Here is a 21,550-nt window from a genome sequence, read left to right as displayed (position 1 = left end):
TAAACATCTAAAGACACTTTAATATAAAACACAAATGAATCGTCCCAATACTGCTGCTTGTAGGAAGAGTGATATTCATAAAGATCCAAGTCTTGAGATTAAATTACTTGCCTGTCTCACTTTCAGAGCTGGTGAAGAACCCATGAGATAGAAGTGCCAATCCAGTCTTTTAACTGAGAGGTCTTGCTGTAACCAGTCAACCTTGTACTCACCGATCTGCCACACACTTCTTTTCCTTGACATCCTGTCCCTGATGCAGGAAGTAAATAACCCATCCAGTTTTATGGTGAAAGTATCATCTGTGAGCAGAGAGCAGCAATAGGTTGAGGGCTGCTTTCTGGATTTGGGTATGCCTGTGTGCTCCGAAGGCAGTGCTAGGCACAAGCAGTGGGCAGCTCATAGGAGATGTCTGTGTTGCCAGGGAGGGTGAGGTTCCAGGGCAGGCATGACATTGTCCTGCTGCGGGAAGAGCACAGGGAAGTCAGGCTGGGCATTAGCAGGTGGAGGCTGCTCTCCTAACCCAGAGGCAAGCGAGCTGCTGGTGGACAAGCCCTTGGCATGACGAACAGGGTGCTATGCCCTGGCGGGGGTGAATTGGCTGGAGGGGTGCATGTGGGGTCGTGTCCTTCACCTTTCCACTGCTCTCTCCTAGCAATACCATTGCTGCTCTGAGTGCTCCCAGTTTAGTGATAACCTGTGCAACTCTACAGCTTTCTACCTCCCTCACAGCCAAGCCCAGTGCTTCCAGGGATGCAGGTTAGCACACCTTTAAGGTGATGGGCCATGCTGTCCCATTCGTGATGAAAAGCCATGTACCTGCACATCTACATCCCAACTTCGGAGCGCTTTGCTCTGCAAAGCATGCTAGTAAGGAATAGTCTTTATGCTCACGGGAGTGCCTGGTTATTTACATAGGAATGCTTCTTTTTTTCCCCCATCTGGGCCTGCTGGATATATTTTTACTGCCTTGTGCTTGAGTCTCCTTATTGCCCATCAGCACAGAATTTGAATGTGAGCCCAGTTTGCCTTCTGGTTTTCCCTGCTTTGGAGTACCCCGTAGCTTGCTTCAGCCTGGAGCCAGCATAAGAGTCAGCTCAGAAGCAGTTTGGACAGTTTAGTGTGTCAGTATAGACCCAGCTATTTTGCCCTGCCTGCAAGAACTTCAGATCTGCAAAACTCCTGGCAAGAATACTTATGGATTATGGAGAAGACCATTATCTCTCTCAGGATAAGGAGGACTTGGCTACTTCTACTCTGGGTAAGGTTATTATGGCTGAAGGCATATAGTCTACAATGCCTGGCCTAGAAATGCCAAAATGGTTGTCTTTAGCCTTAGTGTTTTATAAACTTGTGCAGTGTAAGATGCAGAAATATATTACTAGTCTTCTGTTGTCTCACCCTGAAAAATGTTTGTCTGTCATGTTGCAGATAGAGGCACATTGTAGACAGGGGGAAGATGGAGAGAGCAAGCAAGGACAAAAGGAATAAATTTGAGTTAGTACAAGGTTTTGCCATGGTTTGAGACTTAAGCATCTCTAAGGTGATGTGAGTTGCAGCCATTTTCCTTCCATGGCACAATGCTTTTATCCTGGGGGAAGGATCATAGAAAACTCCTAGAGAACTACCTTGGTAGTTTTTCTCTCACAGGTAGAAAATAATTTACACAGGGCCGTAGAGGTGATGGGAGAGACCTCTTTACATGTTTATCTAAACAGGAGAATGTGTTGTTTCAAACCACAGGCTGCATCCACAGGCTTACTGGATCCCTGTAAGATATTCTTGTGACTTACTTGCTATCGAGAGGCAGCGGAGCTGCACAGAACATGCCGACAATGGATGATTCATCCTTCCTCCAAAACTGATTCTTGGGGAGATACTTCAGTGTCACGCTGTTTATCTGGCAGAGGGGAACTCTGTGGGCCAGCAGCCGTTTGCCCACCTCCTGGTGCTTAGGTCTGCAAGGCAGGGTGAGAGATGTGAGGGAGAACATTCAATCAGCCTGCAGATGCAGGCCCTATGCAGGTGTGCTGAAACACTGGGAGAACCTGGAGTATAGTGAAGCCTTCACATAACAAAATGGAGTGAGAAGACTCATCTGTCAAAACAGGGCATGGCATGAGAGTCTTACTGGTTTATCTCTGTAGTCAGGAATATTTCTGTATAAATATCCTTCCTTCCATCACACAATTACAACAACTCTTCTTGCTATTGCGTATAGATTGAACACTACCAAGATTGGTACAGAGAGGTAAGCGGTAGATAAGGTCAGCATCTATGAAATCATGAATGGCATGGATAGGGATCAGTTGTTCACCATCAGACTGTTTTCCTGCTTCCTGAGGCAGCCAGCAGCATGATAACTGCACGTCTACATTGTGGTTCCCAGCCCACAGCAGCGGGCAGGAAGGAGTAGGAAGAAGTGAGGAAGACTTCTGGGGAACTTCTCTGTGGTGGAGAGATCCCCCTGTGGCAAGGGCTGTGGAACAGAAGTCTGGTCCTTTAATTCAGATATGGTTGGAGAAGGGTGGTGCTTCCAAGAGAGATCTGTCTGTCTACACACGTGGTGTTGGTCCCCAGCCCCCTGGACTTTTCCCTACAACGCGAGCCTGTGTGCTTTGCTGCGTTACTACGGAGGCAACAAGCCACTGAACATGCTTCTGACTGTGCAGAGACGCACTTGTCTCCTCTTTGCAACTGCTGCACTATTGGGCATCAAGAGAAATGTCTAAGCCACCAAGTTGATCAGTCTGGAACCTCTGGTGGATGGGGTCTTGTTGTAGTCATCTCTGCCTGGCAGAGTAGAGCTGATAACTATCTGACAGGGATTGCGGTTTGAATTGGCACCAGGCAAGGGTATGGTGTAAAGAAGGAACCAGTGTAGCAACCCAAAATTATGCAGATTTGGGAATTCCAGAATATACCTACTGCTTTGTGCACTCGGGGAAGAGCTGGACCTAGCCAGGGTTACCGAGTAATGGTAGCACATGCCTGATTCTTGATGTAATGTGGAGGGGCTCGAGAAGGAATGTTGTGGTTCATCACGCAGTGCCTGCACTCAGGGTGATATGCTATCGTTGTGCCTTTCCTGAACTGGTATAAATATCCTTACACACAGAGCTGGGATAAAACAGGCCAGAATCACTCACATGGTGATCTTCGTTGTGTCCTTGGTGCTGTTGCTGCAGAAAGTGATCTCAATGCTGGTGACTATGTTTCTTTTCTTCTTCAAGTGGAACTCAACCAAGCTGTGATGGACTGAGCAAGAAGCAAAGTATGTGGGAGTGAGGGCAGGGACTATCAGTTGGACCTGCCCCAGTCAAAAGAAAGCCTCTATCACCCATTCCCTGGGCCCACCAGCAGAAAGAAGAGTAAACAGACATAAGAAAGAAACTAGTCTCTGTGGTAGGTGTGGGCAGGTCTGCATAGTCCAATGTAAACACACAGGCATTTTCACTACCCTTTACTTCTGTCCTGAAGCCATGGGGCTGTCTTAATCCAGGGCTGTGCCCACACTAATGAACCCATTGGAAAGGGCTTTATGGGGGAGATGTGCAGGGTTATTGCTCTTCAGCTGTGTGTCTCAGACCATCTGGGCCACAAGAACTGATCTGAATGGGGCTGGTGGGTTGTAACTACCTGGCCTCCCCAAGGAATCTGCCTCATTTGGTCAACCCCCTTCTGACTCATTTTTCCTCATTGCTACTTACCACAGAATGGAGCTGAGGGACTGGTCATTAAATAAACTTTCACTTCCTTGGGCAGCTTTCTCATGTTGACGCCTGCCTGCTCCAGCAGGCCTGCAGGAGGAAATAAAGCCAGTGCAGGGAAAGCCATGAATGACCCAGAACAGAAATATAGTTGGTCCCAGTTCACCTTCTCTCACCCTGCCCAATTTCACTGTCTCAGGTCAGACCCTTTGTTTGTACCAGTGCAAATCGGAAGAAGCACAGGTTTGACAGGTTAACATCACCCCAGAAAACCTACTCGGGCTACCCCAGGTAATCATCAGCAGCAGAGTACCTCTCAGTGGTTTTGTTTCATTCCTCTGCTAACAAACTGTGTCATCAGTTGCACCTGTGCAAAATGAGCAGGACTAAAGACTACATAGTGCTAATGTAAATGACAAACACGAGGTGCTGGGAAACTGGATTTCTGGATCAAGTGAGAAGACCACCATAACTTGAGGCACCTGCACTACTGACTTGGTAATGTGGCTGGTGAGATGGGGAAGGGGTGGCTGCTCTGAGAGCACCTATACCAGAAGAGGCCTCTCCTTATGTTCCTCTGGTACCAGACTGCAAATAGCACCAGAGGACACTTTCTCTCCTCATACCACAGCCCAGTTTCAGAAGCCTAAAAGAGGCAACTACCACCTTCTCCCATTCCAGGGAGTTCATCTCTGGGGTGGCCATGGCAGGAATTTATGAGAAGGAGGTGACACAGCAACAGTGAGTGGTTTGTAGATGAATGGGACTCCAGGCTTGGGCTAAAATTTCCATCTGCTTCTCTAATCAAGACACTTTTTGAGCTAATTGCCCACTTGTTAGGTAGATGATTCTGGAGACTCCCTTTCAACTCATTTGTGGGCCCTATGAAACGTTTAAAAATCATAAATGTTCAAGATGTTGATGTTCTACCTTGGGCAATATATGACCTGTTAGAGTGTCTCTATAGAAACCCGAAAACAGAACAGCTTCTCACTATCCCCGAGGACATCCTAAGCAAATCCTGCTTAGAGATATCTGAACCCATACCCATCAGGAATGCATTGTCATCTGCTCCAGGAAGGTCTTGTGCTGGTACTGTACCTATTCTGGGACAGGAGAACAGGAAGGGGTCAACACAGTCCAGGCAATGACCGTTTAAAAAATCTTGATGACTTGCACAGGGGAACGCCAGGATCGGACAGGGATGTTTCAAGGCACTGACATAGAGATGTACTGCCCTCATGTGATCACAGATCAGATACTTATAGCCTGCAAGAAAAAATGCATGCAGAGAAAAGTAGCCATGAGCCCGCCTTTCCCTCAGCTTCAGACTTTTTGCATGTTTGCCAGGAACTGAGAATCAAGAAACACTGTTACTAATTCTGCAGTCATCCCCTTCCCGTTAATAAAATTTTGCAGAGCATCTCTGTGACTACAAGCCCAGACCCCACTGCAAGAGGGGATATGCAGGAAGTTAGAAGTGTATCTCCCAGACTAAGAGTCCTCTAGAGGAGGGGGGACCACAGGGCTGCCATGTCTCCATCCGTGTACCATCGATGAAGGCCCCAGGCTCTCTGCAAGGGGATACAACAGTGCAGTGACTCCCACCTGCACTGCGACCCCAGCTGTGGGAAGTGAGGTACCAGAGGTGTCCCCTGTAACCTGACCCTTAATGCAGCTGGCTCATCCAGAACATAATTGAATATTTATCCACACTATTTACTGTGTAAAGTCCTAGTTTCTAGAAGGAAAATGCAGTGATTGTACAAGCTGTCTAAGTATAGACACAGCTTGCAAGATGGAAACAAAAAGCTTTTGCTAATAGTACCTAAGAGCCTTTCTAGCAAAAATGTTTTCTTTGTTGATACAAACTCTACTGATGGTAGGGTTCTGGCTCATACAGAAGTGTCGCCAAAATCTTGTCTCTTGACAGGGGTGCTGCCAAGACACTTGACCTGTATGTGATTTTAATCAACTACTTGTTGTACTGCTGAGAGGAGATGTGGGTCATGAATCTCTGCTGCCATGTGGCTTTACAAATGTTGTTTCATTTTGATGTCTGCCCTGACTGTAGCAGGACCTGGTTGCCAAGCAGCTTTTTCACAGGCATGAGATCCCTTTTCTTAGCCACAGAGCGTTCTCACCTGCAGAGATGAATCGGGGGCATCCTGGCTGATCTTTGCCTCCATTGACAAAATAATCGATGTGGCCTACAGGAATTCGGATCCCAAAATCTGAAAGAAGATGAAATGCCGCTTCATACTTATGCTTGGCTCTTCTATAGGCTTTCCCCTACATGGTGTTTGACAAGCCCCAATAATTGGTTGAACATTAGTAGTGTTGGACCCAGCTCCAGTGCTGGAGACAGCAAGGACAGATTTCCTGTTCCTACACACCTGCATCGTGCAAGTTTGCTGCATGGAGCGGAGAGTGCTCTAGGCCCTGCCATCGAAACGACTGGGAACTGTGGCTTAATCACCTCCTCCGTGACACAGGTTCTTGATGTGGTATAAAGGAGAACAAAACTGACCGCAACCTTAATGGGAGATTATGAGGCATGATTGAGAGTTATGTTGGTAGAGATTTTTGTGATTTCCTGACGGGAGGTGTGACACAAAGGCACCATGTTATTCTTTAGCACATGTTCCGCCTACCTAGACCCTAAGTGCTTTAGAAAAGTTACTCTGTTGTTGCACCAGCTGTTGGTTTGACTCTTACTTTCCACTTGCAGTGGCACCCTTCTTATGTCAGGTGGTTAAAAGGAATGTAAGACTGATTCTGCATAAACTCACCCTGCTGTAACAGGGTTAGGGAAGCAATATTTGCTGGAAGATTTCCCTGTGTCTCATATCTACCTGTCTGCTGTGGTGAAGTACTCTGGGATATGGATACCTGCCAATGAATTAATCATTAAAGCCTATCTAATCGAGAAACATCCTCAGAGTCAACTGGAACTCATGGTAATCTGGCATAAAAGGCACAATGACCTACACACACTCCTTAGCAGTAATGACAGCAGGAAGAGCAGAAGCACAGGCTGAAGAAGATGGAAGCCAGCTTACTGTCAGCATCGGTATGAATGGCTTCCACAAAGAGGGCATCCCCAGGATCCAGGCGTTCCTCAGGGCTGGCTCTGGTGTACTTAGGGCCTGCGGGATCCAGGCCTGTAACAAAATCAAACACCTTAATAAGAAGTGCTCTTCAACCCCTCTCTTATTTCTAGACCAGTTATTTTATCCAAAACTTTAAAAATGTTGCTAGGCAGAAGTGATAAATTATTCCCAGGTCTCACTGATTATGCTCCAGAATGGTTTCTGCCCCTGCTAACTTCCACTACAGCTTCCTTACCTTGTCCTCCACTGTTCCTTTAGCAGTTTTGTACCTCTGGTTTCTAGGCTGTAAAGCCATGACTGAGCTTCAGATAGCTCTGACGGGGTGGGTGCAGAGTGTCTTCTGGATTTTCAGTGAAAGAGAACCAAACTCATAACACCTCCCCTAATTGTACTGTCATCTGTGTGAGCACTACAGCCTGAGAAATGTCACTGAAGATCATCAGTTAGGTGATTCAGCATCCCAGGCATTAGCCAGTCCAAGCATTACAAAGGTTTGATACTATCAAACATCCTTAAAACAAAGAGGCTTCTGAGCCCTCTCCCCACAAATAAAATTGGGTCCTTAAGCAGCCATCTACATTTTTGCCTAAAACTTGCTCCCTCTAGGGAGTCAAAGGAATACAGAAAATTATCCTTGGCAATAACAAGGAATAGATTAAAGATAATTTGTTGTTGTTGTTGTTCTGGCTGAGGTTTATCCTGTTCAATTTTCACAGAAAAGTAATCTCACAAGATGCTTTTCACTCCTCAGGCAACAACAATAGTTTAAGAAGCAGCTCTACTTGACATGCCACTTAGCCTCAGAGCTGGCCAGTTTCACTGCCTTGGACTCAGTTCCATTAATTCTATGGAGAAGGCAATATCAACAATATACAAACTGACGTGGCTGCATTTGTGAGGGGGGAGAGAGGGAGGAAAAGGGAAAGAAGGAAAAACATTCCTTTCTATAAATAAAAGCTAATAATGGGACGAGTGGTCAGAAGAATTTACTGCTTTAATTCTTCTCCCGTGTTCTTTAATCTTGACACGTAAAAAAAGCTGAGAGGTTCCCCACCCACTTCTACAGAAGGAGGAAAAGGAAAAGAAGGAAAAAAAAAATCTTTCCTATTCTTTCTATAAATAAAAGCTAATAATGAGACAAGTGGTCAGAAGAATTTACTGCTTTCTTTTTTCTCCCATGTTGTTTAATCTTGACACATACAAAAAGCTGAGAGTTCCCCGCTCACTTCTACAGATCAAGTTTTAGTTAAAGGCTTTAAGAGATACTGAAAAGTATTGTTCGGTATATTCCTGAGGAGGAAGAAACACCAAATATGAGCAGCAGTCAGTTCTAGCACAGCTCCGTGGCAAGCACATTTCTATCCTCTATTCTCTATGCCTGTCTCCTTGAAGTACAAGTGGCATAAACTCCATTGAGATGTACATCCCCAGCAGCTAAGAAAACTATTCACTGAAGCTATACTGTATGCAGCTGAATTCCTTCAGGCTTTTTCATTTCCTCTGCAAATATTGAAACACATTGCTCTTCAGCAATTTGGATATGGGCTGTTCATTCCAGTTCTTGTACCATTTGCTTTCCTGCACAGGAAGATATCCACAGGAACAGGCACGGGTTAAAGAAACTCACTTCACAAAAATAAAGTCTTTGCTCTGATCTCCAAGACTCACTCTGGTTTTGCTCCAAAGCTCTTTTTAGGTCATTGAAAACACTTCAGCAAATTATGGCTCTGGGATCACATTCCTCTCTGTGTGTATGCACGTGTGTGAAGAGGCAGGAGATGAGATCAGACATATCTTGGGTCTAATTCCACCTATCTTCAGTCTCCTAAATCTGAACTGGAACCTGCAATGCCCAGTGTGCCTATGAAATCACAGGACAATCAAGAGTGTAGAAAAAGGGTTGTCTTCTAGCAGAGTTAAAAATTAATGGAATAAAGAAACCTACAGAGCTTTTATTACATGTAGACAACATAAAGGGGAAGAGTCTCTGCCTCTGAAGTTACTTACCATGGTTTCCTGGGAAAATGTCTGCTTCTGCTCATTTGAAGATGTTGCTGATCATAAAATCCTGGTGCAGGAGAGCGGTTACTCTAAGACCCTCCTAATGTAAACTTTGATTCGCAGCTTAAAAAAGGGCCTGGCATGAAACTCAGCTCCTGTTAAGAAATGCCTCTATGTCATGCAGTGTGGGTAGCTGTGACATGTGAAGGCTGAACCAACATTTCTCTGAACTGTCCTGCTGAGTGCGTAGTGAGACCCTCCTTGAGGATACCTCTGTGAGACAGACCAGCATGGGCAGAGGCAGACTGGGAGCTGTGGTCACTCTGCTGGACCCTTTATGTCTGCTCCTTCTTGGTGGCATTTTCCCTCCTCTCAAAAGAAATCTCCATCCCTGGGGATTCCCAGGACTTGACCAGACCTGCAACAACCTGATCTGACTTAGAAGGCAGCCCTGCTTTGAGTGTGTGTGTGTGTGTGTGGACTAGAGGTCCCTTCTTACCTAAATCATTCTGTGGCTCTATTCATGCTCCATACTGAAAGGCTGACAAGGCCTTGAAGTGAACCCAAAATCTCTAAATGCCACGATCAGCCTCTAACCACCTTTCTCTGTAATTTTCCCCACTGCAACCTCTTCCTCACACCCAGGAGTTTGGCTCTCTGTTTTTAAGGTCAGCTCTGATTTGGTACAACTGGGTGGCCTTGGACCAGTCTACTGTGAAAACAGCTGACTTGTGGGAGAGAACAGCAAGAAGCCTCATCTGGTGCCTCCCAACACTGGCTCTGGCTCTTGTCTCTCGTCCTTGCCTGGGGATGCCATGTCCAGCCATGTGTCTTGCTGGTCCTGCTTTTATCTTGCTGACTTGACTTCCTGGCTCAACCTTGGGCTTGCCTCATCACTACAGACTTGTCTGGTGATCACTGGACTGTGGATGACCCTGGTTCCTGTCACTGGACCTGCTCTGCTCTACTTGCCCTGATACAGTAGGACTGTGTCCCTCGTCAGTGAGGCCACTGTCCCTGCCTACCTTGCTGTCCCCTTGGCTCTCAGCTCACATTTTCCCACAGAGCAGCTCACTTTTGTTGCTCCCCCACAATGACATGCATTGTGGGCTTTAATTTTAAGAGCTACAGAGGTATACATGCTATAACATGGAAGCAAAGCACACGGGTATTGTGGGCTTTCGTTAGACACGAGGCCTTGTATTCTTTTAAGCTGGCAGCAATTTGGAGTGGAGTAGAGGCAGAAGGACCCTTTCGCAAATACATGCATTCTTTTGGCATTGTGGGGGTGACTGATGGCTGGAAAAGCATTCTCAGGCTCTCCTGAAGCTAAGAAGCAGCCCATAAACTTGGATCTAATGAGCCCTTGCGCAATTAAAAGACCACTATGGATGACTCCCCTTTCTTGCTCTTTCCTTCTCTCCCTTGAAGAGCAGGTGAGGACCCAAGACTCAGTTTTATGATACCTGTTATCCGTCCCAGCTGACCGCCATGGAAGTGCCCCACCAGGCCCCCGACGTGTGCACCGAGGCTTACCCCAATGATGTGGATGGATGTCCCTGAGACTCCTAGGGCCTGCAGATTGATGATAATACAAATTAATGTTTCTGCAGCAGAAAGGTGAAATACCCTGTCCCAGCCCACACAGCAGCTCTGTAACTTTTCTAATATAGGATTGCTTTTGAGGTGTATGGCGGAGAACCAAATAGATGTGGGAATGATGGGTATTGCCCTTTCTGTTTTTCAGAGTCTTTCTTCAGGTCCACATATGCAAACCCAACCCTAACCAGGTCAATCAGATGCTCCTGTTCATAACTACACAGCCTGTAGCTTCTCTTTCCACGGCTTGCTTCAGACTTAATTTCCCTCTCTCAAGTTGAGTGACTCATGTTCACCATGTGAAGAATATTTTTGGCAGTAAAGCAGAGGAAATTTTTTTTTTAACTTTCATACCACCATTGTACCAATATCCTGATTAGTATTTTAAGATTATATTTTCAGGGATTAGGGATTTATCCATGAGCTGAACTGCCAGGTAAAGCACAGCCACTTAAACCTGATGTGAGATGCCCCCATCCATGGGAATTCAGCTGCCTGCAGGCTGGTCTGTGTGATGCAGTACCATACAACGGGAGACAATGTGGTGCACGAGAGCGTGGGGGAAAGATGAAAAATCCTGACTTTTAAATGTATGAGACCATATCCTGGAGCTGTACTAAGGCTTATGAGAAGAGAACATAATCTTCTGTGGTGTAGTGTTGCAGGAGAGGCTGGACAGAAAAAGTCATTAAGTAGCTGGACCAGAGCTCAGCGCAGACACAAAATGAGCAGTGGGAACACTGTCCATCTCAGTCATTTGTTCACTGTGTCATCAGTAATGAGGGGTGACAGTCCTCTCCCCCTCGACCCCAGCCCCCATTCCCCTCCATCTAATGACACAGCAGCTCCAAGGGTTGCCGTATTTCTGGATAGAAATGTGTGACTGCGCACAACGTGGTGTGTACCCAGGAGCTCCCACGCCGTGCAGCCTGGGTCTGCAGTGCAAATGTTACACAGAGAGTTTACACGTAGCTGGTTAACAGGAAGATGTGTCATCCTCATTGCATAAGTGTTGTTCAGCTGTGCTGTGCACAGATGAACTGGGACACATCTGGGGATTTCAAGCTACTGGGAAGCATATCTGAAGCCCAAAGAAAATATAAAATAGCCTTAAATCCCACCCACTCTGGCTCCCTGAACAAAATTTCTGGGCAGAAGAAGAGGACTGTCCAGTGAAGCATGGACCTAAGAAAACCCAAGCCACCCTTCAGGGTTGTCCTGGGCTGGAGAAGCAGTTGACAACTGGGATTTTTTCCAGAGAATTTCAAAACTCAAGAGAAAGAAAAAAAACAGTGGCATGCTCAAGCCTGGACTAAGAGAGAGGGGAAAGAAGAAATCTCTTCAGTGCTACACAACGCTCACTCTGGAATAAAGAGCCCGCTTGTCCAGCTCCTGGAGACAGCAGGCTGGGAGCAGTTCTCTGGATTGTTTGCATGAATGATGTACTCTGTCCATGCTTCCCGCCACTGGAAGTGCACAGTAGCTTACCAGGAGCTTGCTGATGAACTGTGAGATGGAGAGGGCCAGCTGCGTGACATTTTCCACTGCAGAGGGATAGGCTCCTGTAGACCCATAAACCCAGTCCACTGCGATCACGTTCACCTGGCTTGTGTGCAGTATGGCATGGACAAGCCCTTCAATCCAGGACGGTTTGGTACCCAAAGCCCTGTGGAGTCATCAGAAACAAGTATGTTAGGTGTCTTCCAAAGTAGGGCTTGTGCCAACATGTTGTTCACTGGTGCTGGAGTTTCACATGTATCTGAGGAGGCTGCCAGACAGTTGGTGAAAGTTTTTTCTGGTGCTAAACACCCACATCTGGCATTTCTTTGCAGTGGTGTAATAACACTTTCCAGAATGGTCTGATTCAGAAGGGAACCAGCTATTTTAATGAATGAGATAACATTTGCAGGGCTCAGGCTGAGATCTCAGTCTTTCTGTGGTGCTTCAGTTAGCCACCACAGAGACCATCTGGAGTAAGATAGCTGACCAGGAACACCTGGATCCTGCTCTGCTACCAACTGGCAGGAAGTCCTTGGCCAAATCACCTAGTCTTTCACTGCTACATTTCCTCATCTGTAGACAACTAAAAAAAAAAAATCTATACCCAAGAATTCAAGGAAAACTGAGAGGCTATGTTCTACCCACTTCCCCTGATACCACCTGGTGAAGGGTGGCTGTGTCACATGAGGGCATCAACTGGTTTTCTGAAAAGACCCTGCAACATCTTCTGTGGTTTCATCTGGTCTTCTATGCACTCTCTATTCAGACTTTACATGTCAAAACAAACGGTGTTATATGGTCACACCTGGCTGAAAAATGGCACAGTAGAATAAGTTTGCAGAATGGTGACAGCTTAAAAAAACCCAGCTCAAATTCCTACAGTTTCAAGAATAGAAGTATAATGTCTCTGGCAGGGCTCCTAAATGGCTGACTAATCCAAGCTGTTGATAAATTAGGACATGAGCTCCAAGAAAACAATTTAAAGGGACAAGAATCTTGAAGAAAAGAATTCTTAAATAAAAATGTTGACAGAAGGAAAGAAAAGGAAAGAGGTAAAGGAGGAGAGAGTGAGAGAACGAGCAAGAGAGTGAGAGAGCGTGAGAAAGAAAGAAAGATTTTAATTCTCTGAGCCATCAGTGTGCACTCACAGCCCAGAAAACCAACCGTAGCCTGGGCTGCATCCAAAGAAGTGTGGCCAGCAGGTTGAGGGAGGGGATTCTCCCCCTCTACTCTGCTTTTGTGAGACCCTACCTGCAGTGCTGTGTCCAACTCTGGGGGCACCAACAGGAGAAGGACATGGACCTGCTCGAGTGGGTTCAGAGAAGACCACGAAGATGATCAGGGGCTGGAGCACCTCCCCTGTGAGGACAGGCTGAGACAGTTGGGGGTGTTCAGCCTGGAGAAGAGAAGGCTCCGGGGAGACCTTAGAGTGGCCTCCCAGTACTTAAAGGGGCTACAGGAAAGGTGGGGAAGGACTCTTTATCAGGGAGTGTAGGGATAGGATGAGGGGTAACAGTTTTAAACTGAATTAGGGTAGATTTAGATTAGATATTTGGAAGAAATTCTTTACTGTGGAGTTGGTGGTACACTGGCACAGGTTGCCCAGAGCAGCTGTGGCTGCCCCCTCCCTGGAAGGGTTCAAGGCCAGGTTGGACGGAGCTTTGAGCAACCTGGGCTAGTGGAAGGTGTCCCTGCCCATGGCAGGGGGGTTGGAACTAGATGATCTTTAAAATCCCTGCCTCTGGCCCTGGCCTACCAACAGCCTCCCAGACAACACCCAGGCCCAGTTTGGGGCTGAGCACTCCAGACTCTGATCTTATCAGGTGTTTTGCATACAGCCACTCTGCTGCGGAGACTAAGGTCACAGGAGCAGGAGATTTCCGTGGCAGCCTCACACAGTGCTTGGGAGTGCTCCAGCAGTGTTTAATTTACCAGTAAAAACTTAGTCACGGTGCTCTTCTTTCTCTCACCTGAAACCATGGATTATGATCTTGGTTTCCAGGCTGCTGTTGAAGCTGCCATTCTTGATGCCATCATCAGCTAAAATCAGCTCCCCACAGCTGGGGCTTGAGGAGGTGAACAGAAGAAACTGGACCTTAAGTTTACTGCCCCGTAGGAAATTTGCTGTCTGGAAGTCAGTGCAGTGATGCCCTGAGAGTCTGTCTCTGTTCCCTGCAACAAGAGGGAGTGAATAGCATATTGAGTTTGCATCTGTGCGATGCAAAAAAAACAAAGCTCGTTCAAATTCATTAGGAAGATGAAGGCAGCAATCTTGCTTCTATTGACAAAGATTAAAAGGAGAGAGCATAAATTAATAACAGCCTATTCTGGAAACTATCTGTCTGATCAACTAGTGTTTCTGTTCTTTGATGGAATTCCAGAACTGGCTGGGGAAGACAACTGTGGATGTCATGGTAGCTTTGATTTCTGAGACTTGTTTTACTGAGATGTGAATGACATTCTGTTGGGGTTTTTTTCCAAATCAGCCACACGTGCCAGCTACTAAGTACATGTATGAGCTGGTTATTAGATCTTTAAAAAAATGGTTGCCAACAGGTAGTCACCACTGAATGGGGATATTTCTATTCAAATTCTGGTAGGCTTAGTAGAAGGTACAAGTCTAACTGACAATTGTATCAAAAAGCCAGAAATAAACATGAGAATGCTGATGACAAAATATGAGAATGCTTATGACAAAATGCGTCAGTGATAATTTCCTTATTGATCCATTTACTGGATGAAAATGCTTTATGGGAAGGAAAAGGCAGCATACTGGAAGGCACTTTGATCTAGACAGCAAAAAAAAAAAAAATCTCAAACCTGTAGTTAGTAAGCAACTGAGCAAATTTAGGCTAGAAAGCGAGCATAGGCATTTAGCAGTATGTATGGCTAGCAGTATGTATAGCTAGGTTGCCCACAGAAGAGCTGGATTCTCCATCTTTTGTCATTTTAGAGGACTGGCTGCTATTTTGGAAGGCTTGTTGAAGGTAAGATGTTGGATTTACTGAAGGACTAATGGGGTGAAATTTTTGACCTGTGATGAGCAGGAAGACAAATAATTGATTAAATGATCCCTTCTGACCTATAAAGTCTTACTTTATGAATTGGCATAGTTGCATGCACCTTCCCTTTTCTGGACTGGAGGAAGTGAAACAGCCTTGAATCTGCACACACAATAAAATAGAAATAAAGAAATAAAAAAAATATCAAACAACCAGCTTCCTAACTGCTGGGTGTTCCCATAGAAGATACTAGGCAGAACATGGCGTAAGGGTCAGCACAAAGGAGTGAGATTCAATGTTCAGATTCCCCCTAGCGGGACGTGGCTATCCCTTACTGTTTTTATTTTGGTCTTCCTGTGTACTGAAAGGCAAGAGAGAAAGAGATGTTCTCTGGGATCAATTTGGAAAAAAACACAGCTCATGAGCCAGCTTAACCTGTAAGGGCAGGCTCGGTGCAAGCACGGTGCATGTCAGAAAAGGCGTAAGACAAGGGGGATCGTCAGTAAAGGGAATGCAGGAGGTGCACTGCTGTGAAGCTGCAGGTGGTGTGGGACTGTAGTGATGATCACAAAAGCAGTTTAATTGACAGTACAATTAAGAAAGAAGTGGAAGTGTGGTGTCTGTTTATTTTCTCTCAGCTACTGCAGATTACACTTGCTGAGCTTTCAAAGCAGGAGATGCCAGTGCCAGAGGTCAAGTGGTCCCTTTTCTGCTTCCTTACACTTCAGCGTAAACCCGGATTGTTCTTTTAAATCAGGTTAGTGGAATTAAATCACTGAGACTGATTGAATCAAAGCATAGGAGAAGAAAAGACCATTCTTGCACTACCCTTTCTCCTAACTAGGTTATAGCAAGGACCTCTTGACACACAGGTTGTTTAGGGAGAATTGAATTCTGATCCTTCTATGTAAAACCTTCAATCCCTTGCCAAGCACTCATATTTTTTCTTACCTGCTTGCACTGAGCTGAGCAGCAAGAGGACAGCGAGAACAACGAGCGGCTTTCTCTTCGGATTCTCAACCATCTTCCTGTTAGTCCACCACAAATACAAGTATTGTACAGGGAAAAACAGCCCGTGGTGGGTTGCTTGATCAGCTCTGTTAATGATCAACCAAACCGTGCTTTTTTGGGAAAAAAATGAGAGGCGGTTACCTCTGCTCTTATTTGACCATTAGCCAAAGGCTGTGTCAGCAGGGGGCTTCGCTGACTCTTTGGTTAAAAAAAGATCCTGACTATCCTTTTCCTCCCTGCCTCCCTTTGCTCAGGGGAGACTTCTCACTTCAGAAATCAGCTAGTGAAACCAGCCCCGGCAAGCCACAGAGTTACAGCACTTTATCCTTGCTACCTAGACCTGTCTGCCAAACTCTGACTAAGGAGTCAGGAGACTGATTTGTCACAGGGCTTCACAGTAAGTCCATGCCAGGAAGACTGATACCAGACTCACATTTGTGTATCTTCCTGTTGCATTGCTGTCTCTTTCCTGTATTTCTACTTCTGGTCAGATTCGCTTAACTGCCAAAAGAAAGCAAAGCAATGGATTACGTCTGAAAAGTGAGGGGAAAGACAGGCTAAAATGTAACGGGTGGCCATATCGCCATAATAAGCTCAGACTGTAAATGTCTTAGGGCGTGGACACTCTTCATTCTTCCTTTGGAGACTGTGTTTCAGCTACTACAGGAAATAAACAGATGATCTCAGAAATGCACCAGCATCATAAGCATGCAAATACTTCAAACAGACCTTTGAATAAAAAACTTTACTGCTTTGGTGTAAACAGATGGAGAAAAACATAAGCACACAACCAAAGGTGTAATCAGGAGTCCATCACATGACATTCATGAGATGGTGGTACCATCTCCTTGGCTGCGTTAGACTTTCAGGTAAGGGCACGCCTCTTTCCTAAGTCCCATTGCTGTGTCTTGGTCCTTTTTGCAGAAGAAAAAGGTGACTTTGCCCTTGACTGTGTAAAATGGCAAGAAGGGTAACGAGCAAAGGAGCATTCCCTGTTCAGGCACTATTCTACAGCCGCTTTATTTATTTTGTTTCTTCACAAAATGAAGAAATTGCTCCAGTCTGATCAGAAGGATGACGAATGACCTTTCCAAAAGCATCAGACAGTATTTTCCTTTACACTTATTGGCAATAGCAGTCCTTTCCTTACCCCAGTTTGCTCCAGTCAAAGGCTTTGGGGCTGTTTTAGGCAGATCTTTTTTATTTCCAAGTCATTCCTGAGAGAAATTTCTCCAGTTCTCACAGGGAAGTTAGGCAGCATCATCTGCCTGGCCTGGAGGGCTACTGAAGCCCTGCCCCATCTGCATCCTCCCAGAGCCACATATACAGATACATTCTGATCCTGAAATACTTGGCCCCATGAATCAAGGTGGCTTATTGTCGGAGAAGTAGGTTCTAAGTATCTCTTCAAATATGTGATTGAGTTTGTCAACTCAATCAATTTTCCAAGATTGAAAGCTGCACTATGAATAGCCAACTCCTGGCTTCCAGCCCACTCTTCGCCTTTCCAACCCCAGCATTAGATTCACATTGATTCACAGATTGTAAGGCAGAAGCCCGTAGACTGCAAGGGCCCACTCCTTCATTACACCCACAAATTCCATTGATCTGGATAATCTCTCAATGAAGAAAGAAATAAACTTGTGAAATCATACCAATAGGCAATGACATTTCCATACAATCCTCCAGAGCAACACTGTAATTGTGAAAATGCAAAGTTCTTAAGAGTAAAACAAATTGGAGAACCTAAAGAAAACCATCAAACACTTATTCCCATTTTTTTATTTGGAATTATGGTAATAAGCACTACTCTTTGTAGCAGGATGCAACTGTTACTCTTTGCCAGGTTCTACGGGAATTTTGAAAGGCAGGCACTGATATTACAGCCTTAGAGTAAAACAAACCTGTGGCCAAGATGTGCAGATCTGATTTAGTTTTGCACTGCTGTGTGTATTTGCAGAGTTGCTAAACAAGATCCTGGTATGCTAAAAAAATTTTAAAAAGTCTTCATGAAATTGAAAACTCTGGTTTCTGAGCAGTTTTTTTTCTGTAATCTCAGATTTAGTAATTCCAGGAAATTTTTGATTATATCAGCACACTGTAGTGATCCCTCATGCAAGCAGCGAAAGCCACTCAGTTCCTCTCTGCTTAAAATGCTCTTACCAGTAAAACTATTTTGGTATGAAGAGTTTTCTCTTTTTTGTCTGTGAATTTAATTACTCACTAACTACAGTTATATTAGTTCAGAAACTTTATATCGGTGCCACTTATTTTACTTCCCAATGGGAGTGATTATAATGGCAACTGGAACACTGTTGCAAAGACTTTCAAACCACATTAGATTTTTTTTAACAGTTCCTTACAGTGCATGGTCACAAAGCACAGTGTGATTCACTTGAGAATGAGTCAGCGACAATAAAGCAAACAAACTTGATTTTAGGCATAAATTCTTTTCTTTACAAAAATAGAAAAAAATCTCACTGTTTGCACATTCTGCAAATGCTGAAAATGTTCAGCTGAAAATGTCACGTCCCCACCCACAAAGCAACAGCTTGCAGAGACATATAAGCACTGCAAATGCCCAGTAGTCAAGTAGAACTCTGATCACAGGAAAATTCACTCAGACTGGAAAACTGTTCATTGATAGCGGAAACACTGCAGTCAGGGTAGCGGTGCAGGACCTTGGGGGAAACCAAGTGTGAGTTAAGCAAATGATGACTATTTAAAACCAATCCCTGTGGTCTTTGCATTCGAGGGAGGGCATGAGATACATGCAGAGCTTAGCTGAGTGTACATTAAGGCCTGGATCCACGCTACTGCTGGAATACTTGGTATCACACCTCCTGTATTTTCTGTCCTTTGCCCATGGAGTAGAAACCATGGCTTTACGTTAAGCACCTAGGCTCCTGTGTGTTGTTCCCAGGATTGACAGAGGAACCAGGTTTAGTTCTCACCTCAACAAAAAGCGATTCAAACTCCTGACTTTCAGAAGAGTCTCCTAACTATGAGATAGTAGGAAGAAAACGTTGAAGAATGACTTGGCAACCAAGGAAGGGAAAACATGATCAAGTCTGATTGGGTACTCAGTCAGGAAAGGAGGAAAACCTGTCATTTTCCTGAGTCTTTCACGAGTACTTTATGGACCTTCTACCTAGTATGACTGAGTAAGTATGCACAAGAAGGGAGAATGCATCCTTGCCATGTATCCCTGTAGTCTCCCCAAAACAGAGGATCTTAGGTGTGGGCACCAGCCACCAGGCTCAAGTTTCTCTCTCACTTTCTCTACCCTGTGAAACCTTAGTCATCCTTTACAACATGGAGCAACTCAGTAGGAAGAACTTAGCCCTGCTCTGAGTACGTGTGGGTGACCTCCTGCAGTTCCTTCCACCCTAAAATAATCTGTTTCTGAGTGGAAGTGTCAGTCTGTGCTTCAGATTTCTCTCTGTTAACCCCAAAGATCTCATAACTTACAGGAAAGTTGTAGTGTGAAAGGTGGAGGTGGCATTGTCCCCACAGCAACGTTCAATCCAAAGTCTCTGACATCTTGGGAGGACATTTTACCTGACAAGAGGGCTAGTCAGCAGCAGAGAACAGCTGCTCCTGCCATCAGGATACAGCAGAAAGGTGACCACATTCCACTTCTTGTGTAGACACTGCAACTTGGAGCCTTTACAGGGTGGGAAGCTCCCTTTGACACTTAACAGAGATTTGGAACGGAGGGGAAAAGGGAACAGAAGGACAGAAAGGCTTGTTGTGGGTTTCTGTCACTGAGCAAAAGGAATTTATGGGATGGGCCTGACTCCATTTGAAAGCCAGCTACATGCCACATCATTCCAACATAGCTCTGGAGAGTGGATCAGTACTATTCTGATTTTGGAAGAACTGAATGAGACAGCATTGCTCAGCCCAAGGTGCAGTGTCATTCTAGCTCATGCTGCAGCCTGCAGAGATGAGGTAAGGATGCTTGCAGCAATTCCTAGAAGGAGGGAAAAAAACCACTCAGTGTTGGAACATTTTCAGGGTTGATTTTAGAAGGTCCCTCTGGTTAGAGATCTCCATGGCTACCATTTTTTTTTTTTTTTCTGAACGGCTATGGGCACTGCTGTGTGAAGAGCGGAGCTGAGGTCACTCCAAGTGGCGTTGAATAGCCCGACATGGCTGCTTGGCAGTGAGCACACGGGCCAAGCGCACCAGGAGCGAGCCAGCCGAGGGATAGACCTGTGGTGAGAGGCTCCCCATCCAGCACTGGTGCCGTGCTGGTGTTCCGGGGGACAGGCAGTCGAGCTCCTGGGAACCGAGCATGCTTTAAGGCTGCAAGGTCTGCAGCTGGATTGTCCTCAGCCAGGATAACGCACTGCAAGCGGGATGCAGGCGAAGGAGGATGAAGCGTCCGCTCACAGTGACAGTGCTGTGAGGAAAGCCGACTCAAGGCTGCCACTGAGTATTCGGCAGATTAATGTTTCAACAGCTGCTGAAACCAATCCCTGGGTGCTGTTTCCTAAACCGTTGTGGTATTTTCCCTTTCTTCCTCAAAAACACTCTGTAGTGTCAAGAGGCTAGTGATCAATGAAAGGGAATGTAAGTTTGTTTTAGTTTTGTGAATGGGCTTCTGAGCAGCTGGTGTGGAAGGAAACCCCTAGAAGTCAGAGCTGGTTTCTGTTTCATTTTTTCCCTTCACTCAGACAGAAGGGTCGCCCCCCCAGAGGCCAACCCAGCCTTGGGTGAAACTGGTGAGCATGGCCAGGCTGAGCCTCGAGCCCACCCCTCAATCGCAGATATTGCCAGGTGTTCCCCAAAGAGAACAGTGGGCACTTTGGGGAGCATCGCTGCCGAACTCCAGGCTCCAGGCAGTACTAGGTTTACATGACCATCATTTTCTGAGGTGGCAAGCTGCATGTTACCTGCTGAAATTTGATCTCCCCCTAACCTGTGGGGCTCCCACTCCACACTAAACTGATTTAACTTCAGCTTTTCACTTAGCAGAGCTGAAACTCCCCTGCTGTAAGAGCAACATGACACTTTCTGCCGCCAGCGCTTGCTTGCTGCTCTTGCGCCCCATGAACCAGAAACCCCCTTTTGCAGCACCACCGCGCACCCCAGCTCCTCTCTGCCAGCCCGCGACCCACCAAGACACCCCGGGGGTGGCCGCGAAGTCTGAAATCCCCTTTCCTAATTGACGCCCGGAGTTTCCAGAGGAACCCCGGTTACTCAACACCCCAGAGGGACCTCCCGCCGCCGCCCCCCCCCCGCCTCCGGGAGGGCGGGGAGCGGCCGCCTGAGGGGGCGGGCGGGGCGGGGCGGGGCGGAGCGGGCGCCTGAGGGAGGAGGAGGAAGGAAAGGGCCAGGGAGGACACCAGCGGCAGCCTCTCTAATTCTTAAGAAGAGCAGCGATGAAGCCGCCGGCTTTGCTGCGGTGCCTCCCGTTTCTTGTGTCCTTGCTGGGTAAGTTTTGAGGAGGGGGATGGCGACGGCGGGGACCCCTTCCCTGAGGCTCCCCCTCACCGGTGTGGAGCTGAGGGAGTGGGCGCGCGGTGCCAGCGTTAATGGCCGCGCTGTGGGGAAGGAGCAGGAGCACCCTCCCCCCATCCCTATCCCCGGCCTTGGGCCGAGGTGAGGG

The 21,550-nt window shown here is 46.3% G+C and overlaps 2 protein-coding genes across 6 annotated transcripts in view; one reads left to right on the top strand and one right to left on the bottom strand.

Annotated features, from left to right (window-relative positions):
- Positions 1-15,959, bottom strand: PLA1A (phospholipase A1 member A). 2 transcript variants are annotated; one of them, XM_074816793.1, is made up of 11 exons: positions 15,874-15,959; positions 13,891-14,092; positions 11,909-12,086; positions 10,288-10,396; positions 6,770-6,871; positions 5,852-5,941; positions 4,809-4,976; positions 3,708-3,797; positions 3,147-3,255; positions 1,791-1,955; positions 1-459 (listed from the first exon to the last, which is right to left on the bottom strand). In XM_074816793.1, the coding sequence occupies exons 1-11, from the start codon at positions 15,944-15,946 to the stop codon at positions 375-377; spliced, it is 1,371 nt and encodes a 456-aa protein (XP_074672894.1). In that variant the 5' UTR covers positions 15,947-15,959; the 3' UTR covers positions 1-374. The 2 variants fall into 2 exon arrangements, with proteins under 2 accessions (XP_074672894.1, XP_074672895.1); XM_074816794.1 differs by lacking the exon at positions 4,809-4,976.
- Positions 15,960-21,246: 5,287 nt separating this feature from the next.
- The window catches only part of CD58 (CD58 molecule), a 41,377-nt gene continuing 41,073 nt past the window's right edge, over positions 21,247-21,550 (top strand). For 3 of the 4 annotated variants that reach the window (XR_012621108.1, XM_074808752.1, XM_074808763.1), the window contains exon 1: positions 21,247-21,375. Coding sequence is in view for 2 of the 4 variants with exons in the window: in XM_074808752.1 (XP_074664853.1) it covers positions 21,324-21,375 (52 nt within the window). In the remaining 2 variants the exon portion in view is untranslated. The remainder of the gene's footprint in view (positions 21,376-21,550) is intronic. The other variant, XM_074808772.1, reaches the window with a different exon arrangement.

Source organism: Strix aluco, chromosome 2 (genome assembly GCF_031877795.1).
Source record: "Strix aluco isolate bStrAlu1 chromosome 2, bStrAlu1.hap1, whole genome shotgun sequence".
Lineage (NCBI taxonomy): Eukaryota > Metazoa > Chordata > Aves > Strigiformes > Strigidae > Strix > Strix aluco.
The sequence above is the reverse complement of the archived record's forward strand: the minus strand, read 5'-3'. Positions and strand labels throughout refer to the sequence as shown.